General features: G+C 39.5%; 1 protein-coding gene and 1 pseudogene across 1 annotated transcript; both read right to left on the minus strand.

Annotated features, from left to right (window-relative positions):
• Positions 1-9,179: 9,179 nt before the first annotated feature.
• Positions 9,180-13,643, minus strand: LOC149912964 (uncharacterized; annotated as a pseudogene).
• An 889-nt stretch (positions 13,644-14,532) lies between these two features.
• LOC149912965 (uncharacterized) lies at positions 14,533-17,590 on the minus strand. The gene is made up of 3 exons (XM_090131885.1): positions 17,547-17,590; positions 16,304-16,799; positions 14,533-15,853 (listed from the first exon to the last, which is right to left on the minus strand). The coding sequence occupies exons 1-3, from the start codon at positions 17,588-17,590 to the stop codon at positions 15,101-15,103; spliced, it is 1,293 nt and encodes a 430-aa protein (XP_089988011.1). The 3' UTR covers positions 14,533-15,100.
• Between the last annotated feature and the right edge of the window lie 50 nt (positions 17,591-17,640).

A 17,640-nucleotide genomic window follows, 5' to 3' on the forward strand; every position in this document is an offset into this window, starting at 1 on the left:
ATAGCATAGTCAGACTTACCAAAAAGTTTTTGCATAACAAGTTTTCTCCTGATTTTCTTTTGTTTAGAAAATGTTTAAAATTATGGTAATACACAATTCTATTCTTTCTGCAGTATTTGTTCAGACTTTCAATTCATTGCAGTACCTATGCAGGCATATTTAGAACTTAAAAACTTACTCAAGTATTTCGGTAAACTAAGTTTCATAGTTAAGCAACTAGAAAAAAAACCAAAAGAACTTTGAAAATTCAGAGAAAGCATTTCCTCCATGCCTTTTTAACATTTGTCTTAAAAGAGTTTCACAAACATTTTTACACTTCACATAGACTTTTCTGTAGCTATTGGTTCAAAATCAGTTATATTATTTTTAAATGTCATAGAGTCTATTTTCTTCTACAGTACTCATCATGTATTATTTTTCCATTTTGTATCTAGAATACGTTTCTTGGTTTGTACAGCCAGAAAAATCATTTGTTGTATATGAATGATAGTTAATTTGATATGACTAGATGACATGCATATTTTCAGCCAGTGGTAAAAAAGAAAGTAGAACCCAACCACCTTAAAGTAATATTTGGGAAGTAATGTATCTTGTCAGATTTGTTATTCATTAGTATGCAAGATGAACCGATGGGATAATAAAGTAGATAATTTTCATGAAGTTAGATAACTCTACTGTATGTAATCATTATCATTTTCCTGCAAGCTTTAGACATAGAAACAACTAAAATCAACAGAATATTCATTAGTGCCTCCAGCAAAGAAATGTGTCAGTTAGTTAACTGTACTTTGTGACCTAATATGTTTGAGGAAGGACAGAGGGGAGAAAAACATAGAGCCTCAGGCCTCATTTTTCCTTTCCAGTTAGCCCAGATCTTTATGTATGTAAATTATCTTAGGTTAAGTAATTGACTTTAATAAAATGACAGTATTTTACTTGCATTGTAATTTTAAAGTAATACTTCCTTTTTAATATTCTTCCCCACTGAATAGATGTAACTGTTGGCTATATTTACGATGGTAGGGGAGTGGAAGCAGGTATTTATTAAAAAAAAAAAAAAAAAGATACTCATATTTCATTTATAAATTTCATTTATTGGTTATAAATGCAAGAACAGTGGGCTTTTTAATATAAACATGCATAGCTTGCTTCTAAAGGAACATTTCGCATTTATTTGCATGGAAATTACAACAGGTACAAAGAGCACCATAACATTACTCAACAGAGCATATTCTCAATTATGAAAATATTTTTCAGCACAGACACCACAATTATTAAGTTATACTTTTTTGTAAGTGATGAATAAGAGCCTGCATGCCACACTTGTAAAAATCTTCATGGTCATCTGGATTGTGGTTTGTCTTTCACATTGCTTTCACCACTTGTGAAATGCACCACCCACAACATCACTGTAGTGACACCCACTTTTTTGTCTCCAGAAGTGTTCAGCAAACACTGATGATTGTAAATAGGTACTGTTTTTGGTTCATGGAGGAATTCACTTGCACACCTTTGCTTCGTAACTACTTCTATATCAGATGTCCACTTGCCAGACTGCCTCTCTGCTGCCATCAGTTGGACAGCAGCAAATAAAATGGAATGTTCAAACTCTACTGCCATACCACCAATATCTATGTCTCACATTGTTGAACAATATAATAAAAGAGGAGATACTACTTTCAGATCAGCCTTCATATATTGAAAGTGCTTGCCATTTCCAAGTCCACTAACACTGGAGAAAATTACTGCCTGCCAATCTACTTTCTATACCATAGAAATATGATTTCAGGTAGCTGTATTTCCTTGAGTAAGGCTGCACAGGATTCCACCAATTTGACTAGGAATATTGCATAGCTAAATGTTATCTACTGGTGACACCTAACGTCACCTACAGTCAACATAGACAATATTCCTATCTAAATACCCCCAACCTATTTAAATAAAAGCATCCAACAACACAGAAAGTAAAAGCATATATGAAGTGATTAGTTATCTTTATATTCTAAAAGAACTAAAATAATCCTATCAATTTCTTTGAAATGCACAATAAATAACTCAACTGTTAAGACAAGTGATTGATCGCTGCCATAGATTTTTGAATCTATAAAATGAAATACTTATGTTAATTTGCACTTTAAAAGATGTTAATTGTTAGTATTTCATTGGAACTCTGATGTAGCATTCATATGGACAAGTCAGCATCCTTTTATGGGAAAAAATACTGTTAATTATTTACTTTTCAAACATTTCTTTTTATGTGTGTAATATGATTTGTTATATGGTTAGAATGGAGTAGAATGATTATTTTCTGCAAGTAATAATTTCAATAATTCTTAGAAATTATAGAAAAAGTTGATGGAATCAACTATTTTAAAATCTACTTTGTTATTGTATAGATTATATTGTAGATTCTTAGTTATTTCCAGTTTGCAAAAGCACAGGAATATTCTGAGTGAATTCTGAACTGTTTTTCATAACAAGTGACAAGACATGAATTGAATTTTTCAGCAAATTTCAGATTCATTATTTGTATGGATGTCTCCATAGAGAGATGTACAATGCTTTCATTAGAATGAGGTAGATTATATACTTACTGCACTTTTAAGGCATTGTTTTAATTTTGAGAAATACTTTCCTTCAGGAATACAAATAATTAGTTTTCTACTTTCTCTTTGTACATAACTGTTATTTCACAAAGGAAAATAGAGGAGGAATTAAAGATACAAAAGTAAATCATCTATATGTAAATCCAAAAACAAGATTACTAACATCAATATTATGCAGTGCTCTAGAACCAATTAACTCTCTTCAAGAGGTAAATTTCTAAACTTTGTGCAATCACTCCATCTAAAATTTCTTCACCTTAAATTATGATACAATTTTATTATCACTTCCAATCTCACCATAGATCAGATCCCAACTTAGGAAAATTCTCATTATCAGATGCCTAAGGATTTTCCTTTCCAGAAACGGTGCAGGATACACTGTTGATGATGAGGGGCAAAAAATTACCAGGGAATAAAGATGTTAGATCTCCAAGAAATCAAGATTTATTGCTCTTCAGTAAAAAGTAACTGCCACTGGGACAGAAATAAAATAGTTCTTTAAATGTAAGATATTAAATGTAGGATAACATGAGTTACTGTTACTTCATATAAAGAGAAGTTTGTTTGGTTTTTAGCTTTTCTCTACATTTAGGTTTCAATTTGTTGTATTATGTATGTAGATTAGCCTAAGGGCAAAAAAAAAAAAACCAAAACCAAAACCAAACCAAACCAAAACAACAACAAAAAAAAGAGTGCTTAAATTAGTGAAATGAACTGTTGAGTTTCTCTAGAGCATCTGTAGTTCAAAGTATATTTAACATCTAACTGTATCTGTCTTCAAAGTTGCAGAGCAATTCACCATTCAGCATACACATATGGTTGCAGATGATAAGTAAACACCTATCCAAAGGCAACTCATTCTCCAAAAAATACTTAGTAATACTAAATACTTATTGCAGATGCACTTAAGCCTTTCTGAATTTCCTGCAATGTTGTTCAATTTCAGGCTACTTTTGGAAGTACACCCATTTTATACTGGTGGTAATAGTTGCTGTTGCCCAGAATGAACAGGCTGCTGCATAGCCATTTACTGAGATGAAAAGGCACAGGATATCTACCTAGCCAATATTGCTGGGCTCTTGGTACAGTATGGGGAAAATGTAATTCACTGCTTTCAGGCAAGCAGCAAACACTTCACACATGGAGAGAAAAGACAATATCTACCCAGTGGTCACAGATAAATCATGTCTTGTGGACCAATGACAGGGCCACTGTCGAAGTGACTTTACATGCAATGTTACGTAAGAAACTTTTGTGATTTAACCCAGCAGTTGAATAAGAACCAAAGTTGTTTGCTTTCTCCCCACTCTTCCCAATTGAATGGGGGAAAAAATGGGGAAGAAAAATGTGGAACTCATGGTCTGAAATAAAATTACTTACTAAGACAGATAAAAAGAAAAGGATAATAATTATGACCGCACATGTGTACATATGAATGTATATAAGGGGTGATGCACAAGCAGTTGTCCACCACTCTCCAACCAATGCCCAGCTAGCCCCCTATCCCCTTCAAAATTCCTTCCACTTGATCTTATGTGCTACGGAATATCCCTTTGGCCAGTTTAAATCAGTTGTCCTAATTTTTGTACCTTCCCAATTCACTGGGCCCTTTGCTGCGAATGATCTTGACTGTGTACAACACTGCTTAGCAAAATCTATGAATATAAGTGTGTTATCAACATTGTTTTCTCCTAGAACCAAAACATAATATCATACCAAAAAATGATGAAACACAGTATCATGTAGCAATTTAAAATATTGGCAGTTCTCATACAGCATCAAACCATCTTGACATACACGAGGCATATCCCCATCCTTCTGCATTACCTACCATCTGCAACAAGTTCCAAGAGCAAAAGCAATCCCACAAATAGGCTTGCCTTTGCCTGAGGCAGGAATAACCCAGACTCTCTTGACCAGCATCCTCTTTTTGTGCACTGCTCTGACTATTACCCATTCCACAGTACTCAAGAGGTTTGAGAGCACATTAGCCAAGTGACGTTTGCTACATATATATCCCAATGTCTGAATGTCCCAGAACACATTGCTCTCAATGTGTTTAACAGTTCATTGTATCATTCATTTTTTTCCAGAAGCTGATGCATGAACTGCCTCTTCATTCTTCAAGAATACATAACCAGAAGGTCTCTTATAACATATTTTCTTCCCATTGTTGAATCATTAAGAAAGTTTGTAGTAAATTCAAAGATTAATATCCTCTTCATCTTTTCTACTCTTGAGCATCCTAAATCAACATTCTAGAACACTGAAATGATAGAGTTTTAATTAGTCAAACTGGTCAAAAAATGTAGGAGAATTGAAAAACTTCACCACTTCATAAATCATTATCAAGTTATTAAAGTCTTCCTCCACTTTCACTTTACTAAGGGCAGAATATTTGTCTTTGTCATTGTAGTGATTCTCTGTATGTACATCAGTGAATGTAACACCCTGACTTGAGGACATACATATGACCTTCTTGCACATGCTTATTACATACTTTTACTTAGTATTTACAACAAAAAATGATATATATTTTTTAAATTTGATGGTGTTTTTCTTTGTTTTTGTTTTGCTTTTTTTCCTTGATGTAGAAAAAACTGTTTAAAAAGGTGAGCAAGACATTTATACATATCCACCACACCCCCAGTGCATACAGTATCTCTTGAATGTATGCACCATGAACCAGTGCACAGTGATATATGCTTCCAATTTAAACTAACTATAAAGGAAGGCAGTCATTTATATTTCTACTGTTTAAAAAATGGCCATAAACAGAAATCTTAGAAAAGCCTTAAATAAAATTCCATAAATTTAAATGCAAAAAGAATCACCTCCATCCAATTAGAATGTTTCATAAAAGAGACAGCAGCATAAAAATACAAATATGTAAAAAATTTTTCCAGAACAATATATTTTGTAAACAGTGAGAAATACTAATGAGGCAAATTGTTTATTTTATACTCAAAGACAAGTGTCAATAAGAAAATTATACTAGCATATTTTTTCACATATGCGCGTGCTTATAGGGACAAATGTCAAAGTAATTAATTATCCTTAACTCTGTGTCTACATGGGAGAGTATTCTTATAATTGGTACTTATAATTGGTTTTATGAAATGTTTGAGTAAGCAACAAAATAATGTCAGGCACCAAGAGGAAGAAAATTTGAAACATAAATCACCAAGAAAAGAAAAAGTTTGTTCATTCTTATTTTCATAGTATTATTTGATTTTTCTTTTTAGTTATATTCCAATATTTCAAATGAAATTCCCCTCGAAAAAGATTAACTTCTGACAAACTGTTTTGAAACAAAACCAGTGACCAAATTAATAAATTTTGTTCAATTGTGCTTTCTTCTTTGGCTAGAGGACAAGTTTGCCTTTCTTTACAGAGGTCTGATAGATGATCTGCTGACCTAACTGTGATCAATATGAGCCTTAAAATTTGCTGCTGAAGGTGATGCAAAATCTTTGATAACCTCTTTAGCAGGACTAGGGGAAATGGTTTTAAGTTGAGGGAGGGAAGATTTAGGTTGGATGTCAAGGGGAAGCTCTCTACAGAGAGAGTGGTGAGATGCTGGAACAGTCTGCCCCCAGAGGCTATGGATGCCCCGTTCCTAGAAGTGTTCAAGGCCAGATTGGATGGGGCCGTGGGCAGCCTGGTCTAGTATTAAATGGGGAGGTTGGTGGCCCTGCATGTGGAGGTTCATGATCCTTGAGTTCCCTTCCAACCCTGGCCATTCTGTGATTCTGTGATTCTTTTGCACAGTGGCAAATCAGGTCTTTTCATCATATTAGAAAGTTTTGAAGGGACAAGAGGATGTAAGTTCAACCCCTGATTTAAAAAATAATTTTCTACTGTAAAGTTAGGCAACTTCCCTTACAATTTCATTGTTTAACCCAAACATTGCTGTTGTATGGGAGAAAACATATTATCTTACCACAATTCAAATCAGACTTTTTGCTGTGTGACAAAATCTAGAAGTGAAAAAAGATACCAAGCATTAAAGCATGCAGCAGCATTCTCTGTGTCATAAAGGCAAGAGTTCTACTGCTCAGTAGTGTAGTAAACACAGCAAAAGTGGGATGTCAGTGATCAAAATGACAGCTTTTCATCTGTGCTTTTTTTCATTGTCAGTTCCCCTGATTTATGAAAGGAAAGAGAAGCATGTTTTTCTTGATGTTTATTGATTATTTGATCCTAGACTGAAAGACAGAAGAGAATGCAAAATGATATATACTATAGATTAATAATAATGAAAGAATCTAATGGAAGGCAAGCAGTCAAACCATTAAAAATATTTGAAGATAGTTACTATTTGACTACAGTATTCAGGGCAGATTTTTTGTTCTTCTTATTGGTATTAACATAACAAAACAGAGACTACTTTCGTTTTGACCTATCAAAGATCTGTTGTACTGCCAAAGTCTAGGGTTTTTGGTTCTGTTTATCCACTTGAGGGTTCTGAGAGAGCTGGCAAAGGTGATTGCCAAGCTGCTTTTCACCATCTATCAATTTCCTAGTCAATCAGAAAGGTGTCAGAGGATTGGAGGTTTGCCAGCATCATTAACACTTAAAAGAACTGTCAAAAGGAGAATCTGGAGAACTACAAGCCCATCAGCCTGTCCTGGTTTCCAGAAAAGTTTATGGAGCAGATAATTTTGAGTGAAATCACATAGCATGTGTGGAACAATCAGGGGATCAGGCTCAGGCAGCATGCATTCATTAAAGGCAGGTCCTTCTTGGCCAACCTGGTCTCCTTCTATGATCAAGTGACCTGAACAAAGGGCTAATTTTTTATATTGTTAAAATTGTAAAATTAGTTGAGCAAGAACAATGGGAAAGATATGGGGTATCTCAACTGTAACCCAAGGAGCCTGCTGATTGGTTCAAAGAGCCACATCCAAAAAACCACCCTAGAAACTGAATCAGTTGAAGCTGGAATACTTCCTCAAACTACACCGTGGTCAGAAGTACTCTGTGAGGATGACATACGGCTTTCATCTCCATGGCCACTGGTATGACCACCAGGAGGCAGCATGCATGCATAGAAGCATTAATTAGGGGTAGAGATTGGGATGTAGAATGGGTTAGGAATTTTGTAGTGAATTTATAGAAGTAATTGCAATAACCACTCCCTGTCTTAGAAATACTGTGAATATGCATGTTTTCCTTCTATAAATAGAGAGGTTTATCTGCTTTCAACATGCAGGTTAGGAAGGGACTACAACCCCTGCACCCAACATGCACACAGCCTGCTTTGTAACTACTCTGTGGTTAGAGAGTTTGATTCTGCAAGTCAGACCCACCCGGTGGGTTTTGGGAAGACTACTGATTTAGTCTACCTAGTCTTCAGCAAAGCCTTTGACACTGTCTCTCAGAGTATTTTTCTGGAGAAGCTGCAGCTTGTGGCTTGGACAGGTACATTCTTTACTGGGTAAACTACTGGCTGGAAGGCCAAATCCAGAGGGTGGTGGTGGAGTTAAATCCAGCTGGCAACCAGTCACTAATGGTGTTACCCAGGGGTCAGCATTGGGACCTATCCTGTTCCGTACCTTTACTATAACCTGGATAATGGGATTGAGTGCATCCTCAGTAAGTTTGCAGATGACACCAAGTTGGTAGGAAGTGTTGATCTGCCTAGGACTAGAAAGGCCCTACAGAGGGGTCTGGACAGGCTTTATTACTAGGCTGAGGGCAGTGGAATGAAGTTCAACAAGACCAAGCACCAGGTCCTGTGCTTTTGCCATAACAACTCCAGGAAGCACTACAGACTTGGGGCAGAGAGGCTGGAAGTCTTTGTAGTGGAAATGGATCGGGGATGTTGGTCGATGCTTGGTTGAACATGAGTCAATAGTTTGTTGAGGCAGCCAAGAAGGCCAATGGCATCCTGGTTTGTAGCAGAAACAGTGTTGCCAGCAGGAGCAGGGAAGTAATTGATCCTCTGTACTTAGAACTGGTGAGCTCACACCTTGAGTACTATGTTCAGTTTTGGGCCACTCATTAGAAAGACATCAAGGCCCTGGAGCATAGTCAGAGAAGGGCAACAAAGCTGGTGAGGGATCTGGAGCACAAGTCTTATGAGGAGCAGATGAAGGAACTGGGATTGTTTAGTCTGGAGGAATCTCAGAGGAGTGATACTCTCTGCAGCTATCAGAAATGAAAGGAGGTTGTGGCAACATGGGAATCAGCCTCTTCCCCTGTGTACCCAGCAATAGGCATGGAGGGAATGTCCTCAAGTTGCAGTACGAAAGATTCAGTTTGGACATTAGGAAAATTTTCTTCTCTGAAAGAATGGTTAGGCACTGGAACAAGCTGCCCAGGGAGGACATGGAGTCACTATCCCTGAAGGTATTCAAGAAACGTTTAGATGTTCTATTAAGGGATATGGACTAGCAGGGTAATATTGGTGGTACATGAATGGTTGGACTGAATGATCTTGGAGGTCTTTTCCAACCTTGGTGCTACTGTGACTCTGTGATTCTGTTATTCTCTTGCAGATGCTACCGTATAGCCAATGAATGTCCTGATGTTCATTTTTATAGCACACTGTGCTTCTATCTCCAATTACTACTTGTTAGGATTAATAAGATCACAGTGAAGCACAGAATTTAAAACTCCACTTGCTGTTGGTGACCAGCTAAGGAGCGTTTCCCACCAATGGTATTCTCCATCCTTCTTCATCCTTTCCAGGACATGCTGTATCTCTTCTGTGTCATGGTTAACAGTAATAAAAGTTTTTTTGTCCATTACCTTGGATGTGTTCTAGCAGTTGGTACAGATTGTCATGTTGCAATAATTTCTTACCAAAGCAAGATTCATTCCAATTGGGGCAGGAGGCAAATTTTGGATTAATGTGTAATTGGACCACAACAACTGATATTATGTAACTGAACTGAATAATTAAAATCACATCCTGTAAAGTTGGTAAAGTTACAAACACAGACATTTGAATGATTGCTTGTATCTACAGTAATATTACCTATGATTATAAAATCACAAGAGGTTCTCACACATAAACATCCTCCTCCAATATAGATGAGCACTATTTCAGGGGTCTCATCGGGATTCCTCTCAAAATGGCAAATATTTTGCTCAGTGTCAAGGCAAAAGTCTTGAGCCTTGATGGTATTACTCTCACAAAAATCCTTGTTGTTCCCATACAGCACATGAACTAACATCAACAGTTTGCCATTTGTTTCCATTTTGTTGGGCCCATACTCTGTGTTCTAATAGGTAGTGTATAACCCCACTGTGATTCAGACCCAAATGCAATGATTGATACGGTATATATGGATATGGTATATATGGATTGATATGGTATGTACGGAAGCACTGTGCATTATTAGGACAAAAGCTGTGGCAAAGTTATTAACAGGATCACAAGTAAAAACTAGATTCCACTAAGATTGAAAGCCTCTTTCAAATTTGTTTGCATTGTCCCAAATCACCTTTTGAATTTCAGTGGGTAAAGCATTTCCTTTACCTTCTATAGCTAAGAGCTAGGAAGACATTATTTTGAGTTATGGCAAGTACTGCCTTGGTAAGGCCTCATCTGGAGTACTCTGTCCAGTTCTGGGCTCCCTACAAAAAAGATAGGGATCTCTTGGAAAGAGTCCAGCAGAGGGCCAGAAAGATGGTGAAGGGCCTGGAGCATCTCCCCTGTGAAGAAAGGCTAAGTGAACTGGGTCTGTTTAGCCTTGAGAAGAGAAGACTGAGAGGAGACCTGATCCAGGTCTATAAATATCTGAGGTGTGGGGGGCAAAGTGGCAAGCCCAGACTATTTTCAGCAGTGTGCGGAGACAGGACAAGGGGAAATGGCCAGAAACTGGAGCATAGGAAGTTCTGCACAAATGTGTGCAAGAACTTCTTTACGGTGAGGGTGACGGAGCACTGGAACAGGCTGCCCGGGGAGTTTGTGGAGTCTCCTTCTCTGGAGATATTCAAGACCCGCCTGGATGCCTACTTGTGTGATGTGGTGTAGGGAACCTGCTTTGGCATGGGGATTGGACTCGATGATCTCTGGAGGTCCCTTCCAATCCCTGCAATTCTGTGATTCTGTGAAGTGCATTTACAATTAACTGGTGGTTTAATTCTTTCCCATTAAGAAAATATATTAGAAAGGAACCACTGATTGGTTCCCAGTGCTAATAGGGAAGACTGCAGGGGTGCGGCAGTGCATATAGATCACTTGTTGCATCTGACACCCCATTTTTATTCTTTGTCCTGCATCTCCCCAGAGTTGCAGGAGTCAGCCAGTACTATCCTGGCCCCATTCATTTCCTGAATATATTTCATTACTGTGCTTAACTGTGGCTGAAAGAGTTAAACCTCTGTTAGAATTACAATTTGGTCTCATAAGCCCAGTATGCCCAATATAGGCTGTGACCAGCCAGTGACTGTGATAGGGTCAGCATAAGCAATTACGAAAATAAATCTGAAGAAGATGCTTGTCTGAAACAGTGACGCTAACGGTACCACGGGGATCACAAAGAAAGGAGCAGGGTGGGAAGGGAACATGTGAGGCACAGCAACAGGATCAGCATTCGGCATCTAGAAAACAAAAGAGAGAGAACTTTCCAGTTCCAGAGGAACCAAGATTGGAGAAAACATAACTGGAAAAGAAAACAACAAAAACAACAAAACTTTCCTGGTCCCAAATGAAACAAAGTTGGAAGGTTGGTGAAATTCAGATGGTTAATTTTGTACATTTTCCCCTGATTGTCTTGAGCCTTCCAGATGTATTATTTAAGAGACTCTTTGAGGGTTAAAGTGACAGGGCCAATATCTGGCAAATCAATCAACGTCAGCTGTCCCAGGGAGTAATCATCCTAATAAACAGCTCTTTGAGTAAGGGACCACTGGGCACAGTGGTTGCCGGTGCCCAGTGGTGAAAAATATTCCAGGTCCCCAATAACCCTCTGATTCTTTTTCAATCAACAGGATCTGTTCTCCTGCTGTTAGTGTTTTTTTTCGATACATACTCTGTCTCTGATTTCCTAGGGAAGTGACCAAAATCTTTCTTTAATTTGCCTTGCTCGGTAGCAGAATAGGGGACCTCCTCAATACTAACATCAGAGTACTCACTTTCACTCTCTTCATATACATGCCCAGTTTCTATCGGAGAGCAGAGAAGGATCATAAGGTTTTCTGATCTGTCTTTTTGGGCTCTCACATCCTTCACATTTTCTCCTGGATAAAAGTCTCTACCTGGAGAACTAGTATAAATCTCACTCTCATTTACCAACTCTAAGGGCTTGCTGAAGGAGGAGGACTTATGAATGCTCTTCTTTTTCTAACTGTCCCCTAAGATCTTCTATGTGGCTCTGCAGGTATGTAGCCAATTCCTGCAAGGACTAATTAATTTGGGTTTCTGCTGTGTGCTGTTTCTTATGGATCTCTACAGCAGCAGTAAGAGCAGCTCCTAGAACTGCACAAATGATTGATTTTCTCTTTTCCTCTTCCAAACAATTTTACTTGTGGAGATAATTTATATTATCCACAACTCCCTCTAAGTTGGACCAATTGTTTTGCGCCCACTTCAACTTCACGGGGGAGGGTTTGACACCGTGCTTTTCTAAGAGGTTGAGGAGTGGATTCCTGCCCTTGTTTCTTTCTTTCTTTCTTTTTTTTTTTTTTTTTTTTTTTTTTTCCATTTACAATCACGCCTCAAAATGTAGAGCAATCTCTTTGGGGAAAAATGGGGAAACATGTATTATCAACAACTCAACAATTTGCTCCTTACATGGAAGGGCACACATGTACTCTCTTTTACCAATAATGAAGTTGCTACTACCACCTAGCCACATTTGGGCTAACCTCAAGATACAGGGTCTAATAGCTTAGGCAAGTATGCAGTAGGTTTTCTTTTGTCTCCCTGTTCTTGTGTTAGAACTCCTAAAGCAGCTTCACCACTGACAGTTACAAAACATGAAATGGTTCCTTTAAGGCAGGCAGTTGCAACACAGATGCTCTGGTTAAGTCCTGTTTCAATACTTCTAGTAATTCTTCCTCTTTTGTCCATTTTAATGTTTGTTTCTCCCTCTGATAGTTTGAGATACAATCTCTTTTGTTGTTTTTTTTTGTTTCTTTTTTTTGGGGGGGAGGGTGGGGGGAGGAAGTAGGGGTGGTGTACATATGCTTCTATTCATAATCTATTATCTATTATTATAATCAATTAGACTAAGAAACTTTGGCAACTCCCTCTTTGTCCTGGGCAGAGGAAGCTGCACAGTTCCCTGAAATCTTTTAGAATTAATTCTCTGTTTCCCTTCAGAAATTACATGCCCAAGATATCTGGCCTCTTTTTCCACTACTGCAGTTTATTTTTAAACACACTTAGCCCATGTTCCCTAGAAATCCTAGAAAGGATTTTACTCACAGTCTCTTTTGCTTTAGACTCCTGTTCCATAAATCAACAAATCATCCAATGATTTAACAGCTTTACCACCTCTTCAACCTGAAACTTTTCCAAATCTTTCTCCTGCATTTGTCCAAATAAATTAGGTGATTCCATGAGGTAAAACAGTCCTCCTATATTACTGCTTTTGTCCCATTTCTGGCCCTTCTCATTCAAAGGCAAAAAGATCTCAACTCTGAGTCTCAAGTGCAGGTCCAGAAAGAATCTTTTAAGTCTGTTATACCAAACCATTTATGTTCTTGTGGGATCCTACTCATTAAAGTATAGGGGCTAGGAACCATGGGGTGTTGCTTGAGAACTATTACATTAATTTTTCTTAAATCTTGCACCAGCTGATAGGTGCTGTCTGCATTCTGTACTAGCAAAACTGGAGTGTTATAGAGTTCCAGAAGACCATCCTTAACCAGTGTTTGTATTACAGGTTTTAGACCCATTATTCTTTCTAAAGGTATGGGATATTGTTGCTGTTCCACAGCTTCAATCTCTCCTTGGGCAATTATTTTTAATGGAGTAATTGTGAGTTCACCCTGGTTTCCTTCTCCTGCCCACTCCTTTAGATTTATTTCTTTTTCATCATCAGCTGTTAACAAATTCCTTGACACCTTTACACCCATTTCACAAGTTTTCAACTGCAGTCTTAATTTAACTATTGAATCCCTCCCCAGTGAATTGGTCCCTGCTTCTGGCACATATAACAATTGCCCTGTGACTATTTTATCTTCCAATTTTAATTCAGTAGTCTCAAAAAGTGAAGCTATCATTTCTTATCCTTCTAACTCTGTTATTCTTAAGATGTTCCCAGTTAAATTAAGTCCCAGTATTTTATAAGCTAAAGATGACCAAGAATTGATCAAACTGTTCTGCTAATCCAGTAAGATCTTTCATTAAAGATTTCATTTCCCTTTTAAAATTTCTTACCTCTCCACTAGTAAATGGGAAGTTCACATATCCTATATCTCCTGACATTGAAACTTCATTAGGAGGAAGTGGAAGTATTAGTGGGGTTAATGGATTTAGATTTAGGAAAAGGAGAATTATAATATCACTTTTGCATTGTTCCAATTCTTTCTTAAGCTGAAGAACTTTTTCTTTTCAGCATCGGCACTAGTCACAGAGCTCGGTCCAGGTGGGCTGTTAAGGGACTGATCTGAGCCAATACCCTCCTCTCTGTCAGCTGTCTCCAGCTTCCCTCGTGTAGTTACAGGACTTGATTCAAGACCAGGATGATAAGGTGGGGGGGGGGGAGTAGGGCGGAGAATGCTGTTCCACAGAGGAAAACAAGTGAGTTTAATCCTAGGGAAGGGTATAGCGAGTAAACAGTTTAAAGGATCTGATTTGGGGTTTCTCTATTCTTCCTTATCCACAGATTTTTGTCCAGCCATGATTAACTGCTGTACTTCCTAAATCCAACAAGCAGCTGTCAACGGTTTACAGGCTGGTTCGGCCCAGTTCCGTGATTAGCGGGGCGGAGGGATCCGCAGATCCGCGCCTCCGGAAAAAGGGAACAGGGGACCCCAAAATAATTAAAAACAGCGGCAACGATCTGAGGAGAAACAAACTAATTTACTAAATATATTATCGGAATGCAAGATAACACACTATAATACAATATAATTAAATTTGAAGCTAATAAATCAAATATAATGAGAGAGAGAATGTCCGAAAGGTGGGTAGGCCTCACCACAACACGGAGAGCTGAGGTGAGATGCGCCGTCCAGTTGAGCAGCAGGGAGAAAAAAGGGAGGAGAGCCGACAAAGAGCAGGCTAAGAAGAGTGCATCAGGTGACCTTGCCAGGAGTTGTATCTCGAGACTCTCTGTGACCGCAAAGTCCCCTGGGGAATGTAGTTCTTCTTCTCTTCCAGGCTGGTACCCAGAGCTTGAGCACCAACAGTTAAACTCCCACTGCTCCACATGATGTTATGATGTGGAATACCGAAAACCAAAAAATCACAAAACCATGACATTCCACCCCTTATTCTACATCACTACATCATGCTTAACATATACAAACAAAATATATTTACCAAACACTAAACACATGCACACACAAACCTGTATATATACATGGAATTACTGACTGCACTCCCCCAACATCAAATTTCCTTGTGGTACACATTGAACATCCCCGTTTTTCTGCATCACCCACCAAGTGGACCCAGGTCCCTGGGCAAAAACAGTTCCACGAAGAGGTTTGCCCTTCCCAGAAGCTGGAAAGACCCAAACTGCTTTTCCCAGCATGTTCTTTACATGTACTACAGGGACCTTATCTCCCTTGACAGTATGTAGGGAGCTAGCAGGACCATCACGATTGATAGATCCTCTAGTATTGACCAACCAGGTGGCTTCTGCCAAATGCTTCTCCCAATGCTTAAATGTTCCGCCACCTATTGCTTTCAACATGGTTTTTAACAACCCATTGTAGCGTTCAATTTTACCAGAGGCTGGTGCATGATAGGGGATATGATAAATCCACACAATGCCATGATCCTTGGCCCAAGTATTTACAAGAGAATTTTTGAAATGAGTCCCATTATCTGACTCAATTCTTTCTGGGGTGCCATGTCGCCACAGGACTTGTTTCTCAAGACCCAGTATGGTGTTTCGGGCGGTGGCATGGGGTACTGCATATGTTTCAAGCCACCCAGTGGTTGCCTCTACCATAGTAAGTACGTAACACTTACCACTGCGAGATCGTGGCAAGGTGATATAATCAACCTGCCATGCCTCCCCATATTTATACTTTTGCCATCGCCCTTCCTCCCAGAGAGGTTTCATCCTCTTGGCTTGTTTAATTGTGGCGCATGTGTCACAGTCATGGACAACCTGTGAAATAGCATCCATAGTTAAGTCCACCCCTCGGTCTCTAGCCCATTTGTATGTTGCATCTCTTCCTTGATGACCCGAGGTCTCATGGGCCCACCGAGCTAGAAATAATTCACCCTTGTTCTGCCAATCCAGGTCTATCTGAGCCACCTCAATTTTGGCGGCTCGATCTACCTGATGGTTATTTTGCTGTTCTTCAGTAGCCCGACTCTTGGGCACATGAGCATCTACATGGCGCACCTTTACAACAATATTCTTTATTCGGGCAGCAATGTCTTTCCACAGTTCAGCAGCCCAAATGGGTTTACCCCTTCTTTGCCAGTTGTTCTGTTCCCACTGCTGTAACCACCCCCATAAAGCATTTGCCACCATCCATGAGTCAGTGTAAAGATAAAGCATTGGCCACCTCTCCCGTTCAGCAACATCTAAGGCCAGTTGGACAGCCTTTACCTCTGCAAATTGGCTTGATTCTCCTTTCCCTTCGGTGGCCTCTGCAACTTGTCGTGTGGGGCTCCACACAGCAGCTTTCCATCTGCGATGCTTCCCCACAATATGACACGATCCATCCGTGAACAGGGCGTATGTCTTTTCATTTTCTGGTAGTTCATTGTATGGTGGGGCCTCTTTAGCACGTGATACCTCTTCTACTGGTGGTGTTTCAAACTTTTTGCCTTCAGGCCAATCCATGATCACCTCTAGGATCCCTGGACGGCTGAGGTTCCCCATCCGAGCTCGCTGCGTAATCAACGCAATCCACTTACTCCAAGTGGCATCAGTAGCATGATGGGTGGAAGGAACCTTTCCCTTGAACATCCAGTTCAGCACTGGCAGTCGAGGTGCCAGAAGGAGCTGTGTTTCAGTACCAACTACTTCAGAAGCAGCCCGAACCCCCTCATACGCGGCTAAGATCTCCTTTTTAGTTGGAGTGTAGCCCTCTTCTGACCCCCTGTAGGCCCGACTCCAGAATCCCAGGGGTCGGCCTCGGGTCTCTCCTGAGGCTCTTTGCCACAAACTCCAAGTGGGACCTTTCTCTCCAGCAGCAGTGTAGAGAATGTTCTTTACATCCTGCTCCGTCCGTACTGGCCCTACGGCCACGGCACGGGCTATCTCTTGCTTAATCTGCTCAAAAGCCTGCTGCTGCTCAGGGCCCCATGTAAACTCATTCTTCATTCTTGTCACGTGATAAAGGGGGCTTACAATGAGGCTGTAGTTTGGAACATGCATTCTCCAAAAACCCACTACGCCCAGAAATGATTGTGTCTCTTTCTTATTAGTGGGCGGAGACATGGCAGTGATTTTGTCGATCACATCTGTCGGGATGTGACGATGTCCATCTTGCCACTTTATACCTAGGAACTGAATTTCCTGGGCAGGTCCTTTCACTTTGCTTCGCTTAATAGCAAAACCAGCACACAGAAGGATCTGGATTATTTGCTCTCCTTTCTCAAAAACTTCCTTTGCTGTGTTGCTCCACACAATGATGTCATCAATATACTGTAAGTGCTCAGGAGCACTGCCCTGTTCCAGTGCAGCTTGGATCAACCCATGGCAAATGGTTGGGCTATGTTTCCACCCCTGGGGCAAACGATTCCAGGTATACTGAATGCCCCTCCAGGTGAAAGCAAACTGTGGCCTACATTCTTTGGCCAAAGGAATGGAGAAAAAGGCATTAGCAATGTCAATGGTGGCATACCATTTGGCTGCTTTTGACTCCAATTCATATTGGAGTTCTAACATGTCCGGCACAGCAGCACTCAGTGGGGGTGTGACTTCATTCAGGCCATGAT

This window comes from Phasianus colchicus, chromosome Z (genome assembly GCF_987193195.1).
Source record: "Phasianus colchicus chromosome Z, bPhaCol1.hap1.1, whole genome shotgun sequence".
Taxonomy (NCBI): domain Eukaryota; kingdom Metazoa; phylum Chordata; class Aves; order Galliformes; family Phasianidae; genus Phasianus; species Phasianus colchicus.

Bases quoted from the DNA above. Each gene is read 5' to 3' on its own strand.
- LOC149912965 (XM_090131885.1), bottom strand. From the start codon at position 17,590: ATGTTAGAACTCCAATATGAATTGGAGTCAAAAGCAGCCAAATG. The intron at 16,800-17,546 runs GTATGCCACCAT...TCGGGCCTACAG, and splicing joins GAGTCAAAAGCAGCCAAATG to GGGGTCAGAAGAGGGCTACA. The intron at 15,854-16,303 runs GTAAAGGCTGTC...GCTATTTCACAG, and splicing joins AATCAAGCCAATTTGCAGAG to GTTGTCCATGACTGTGACAC.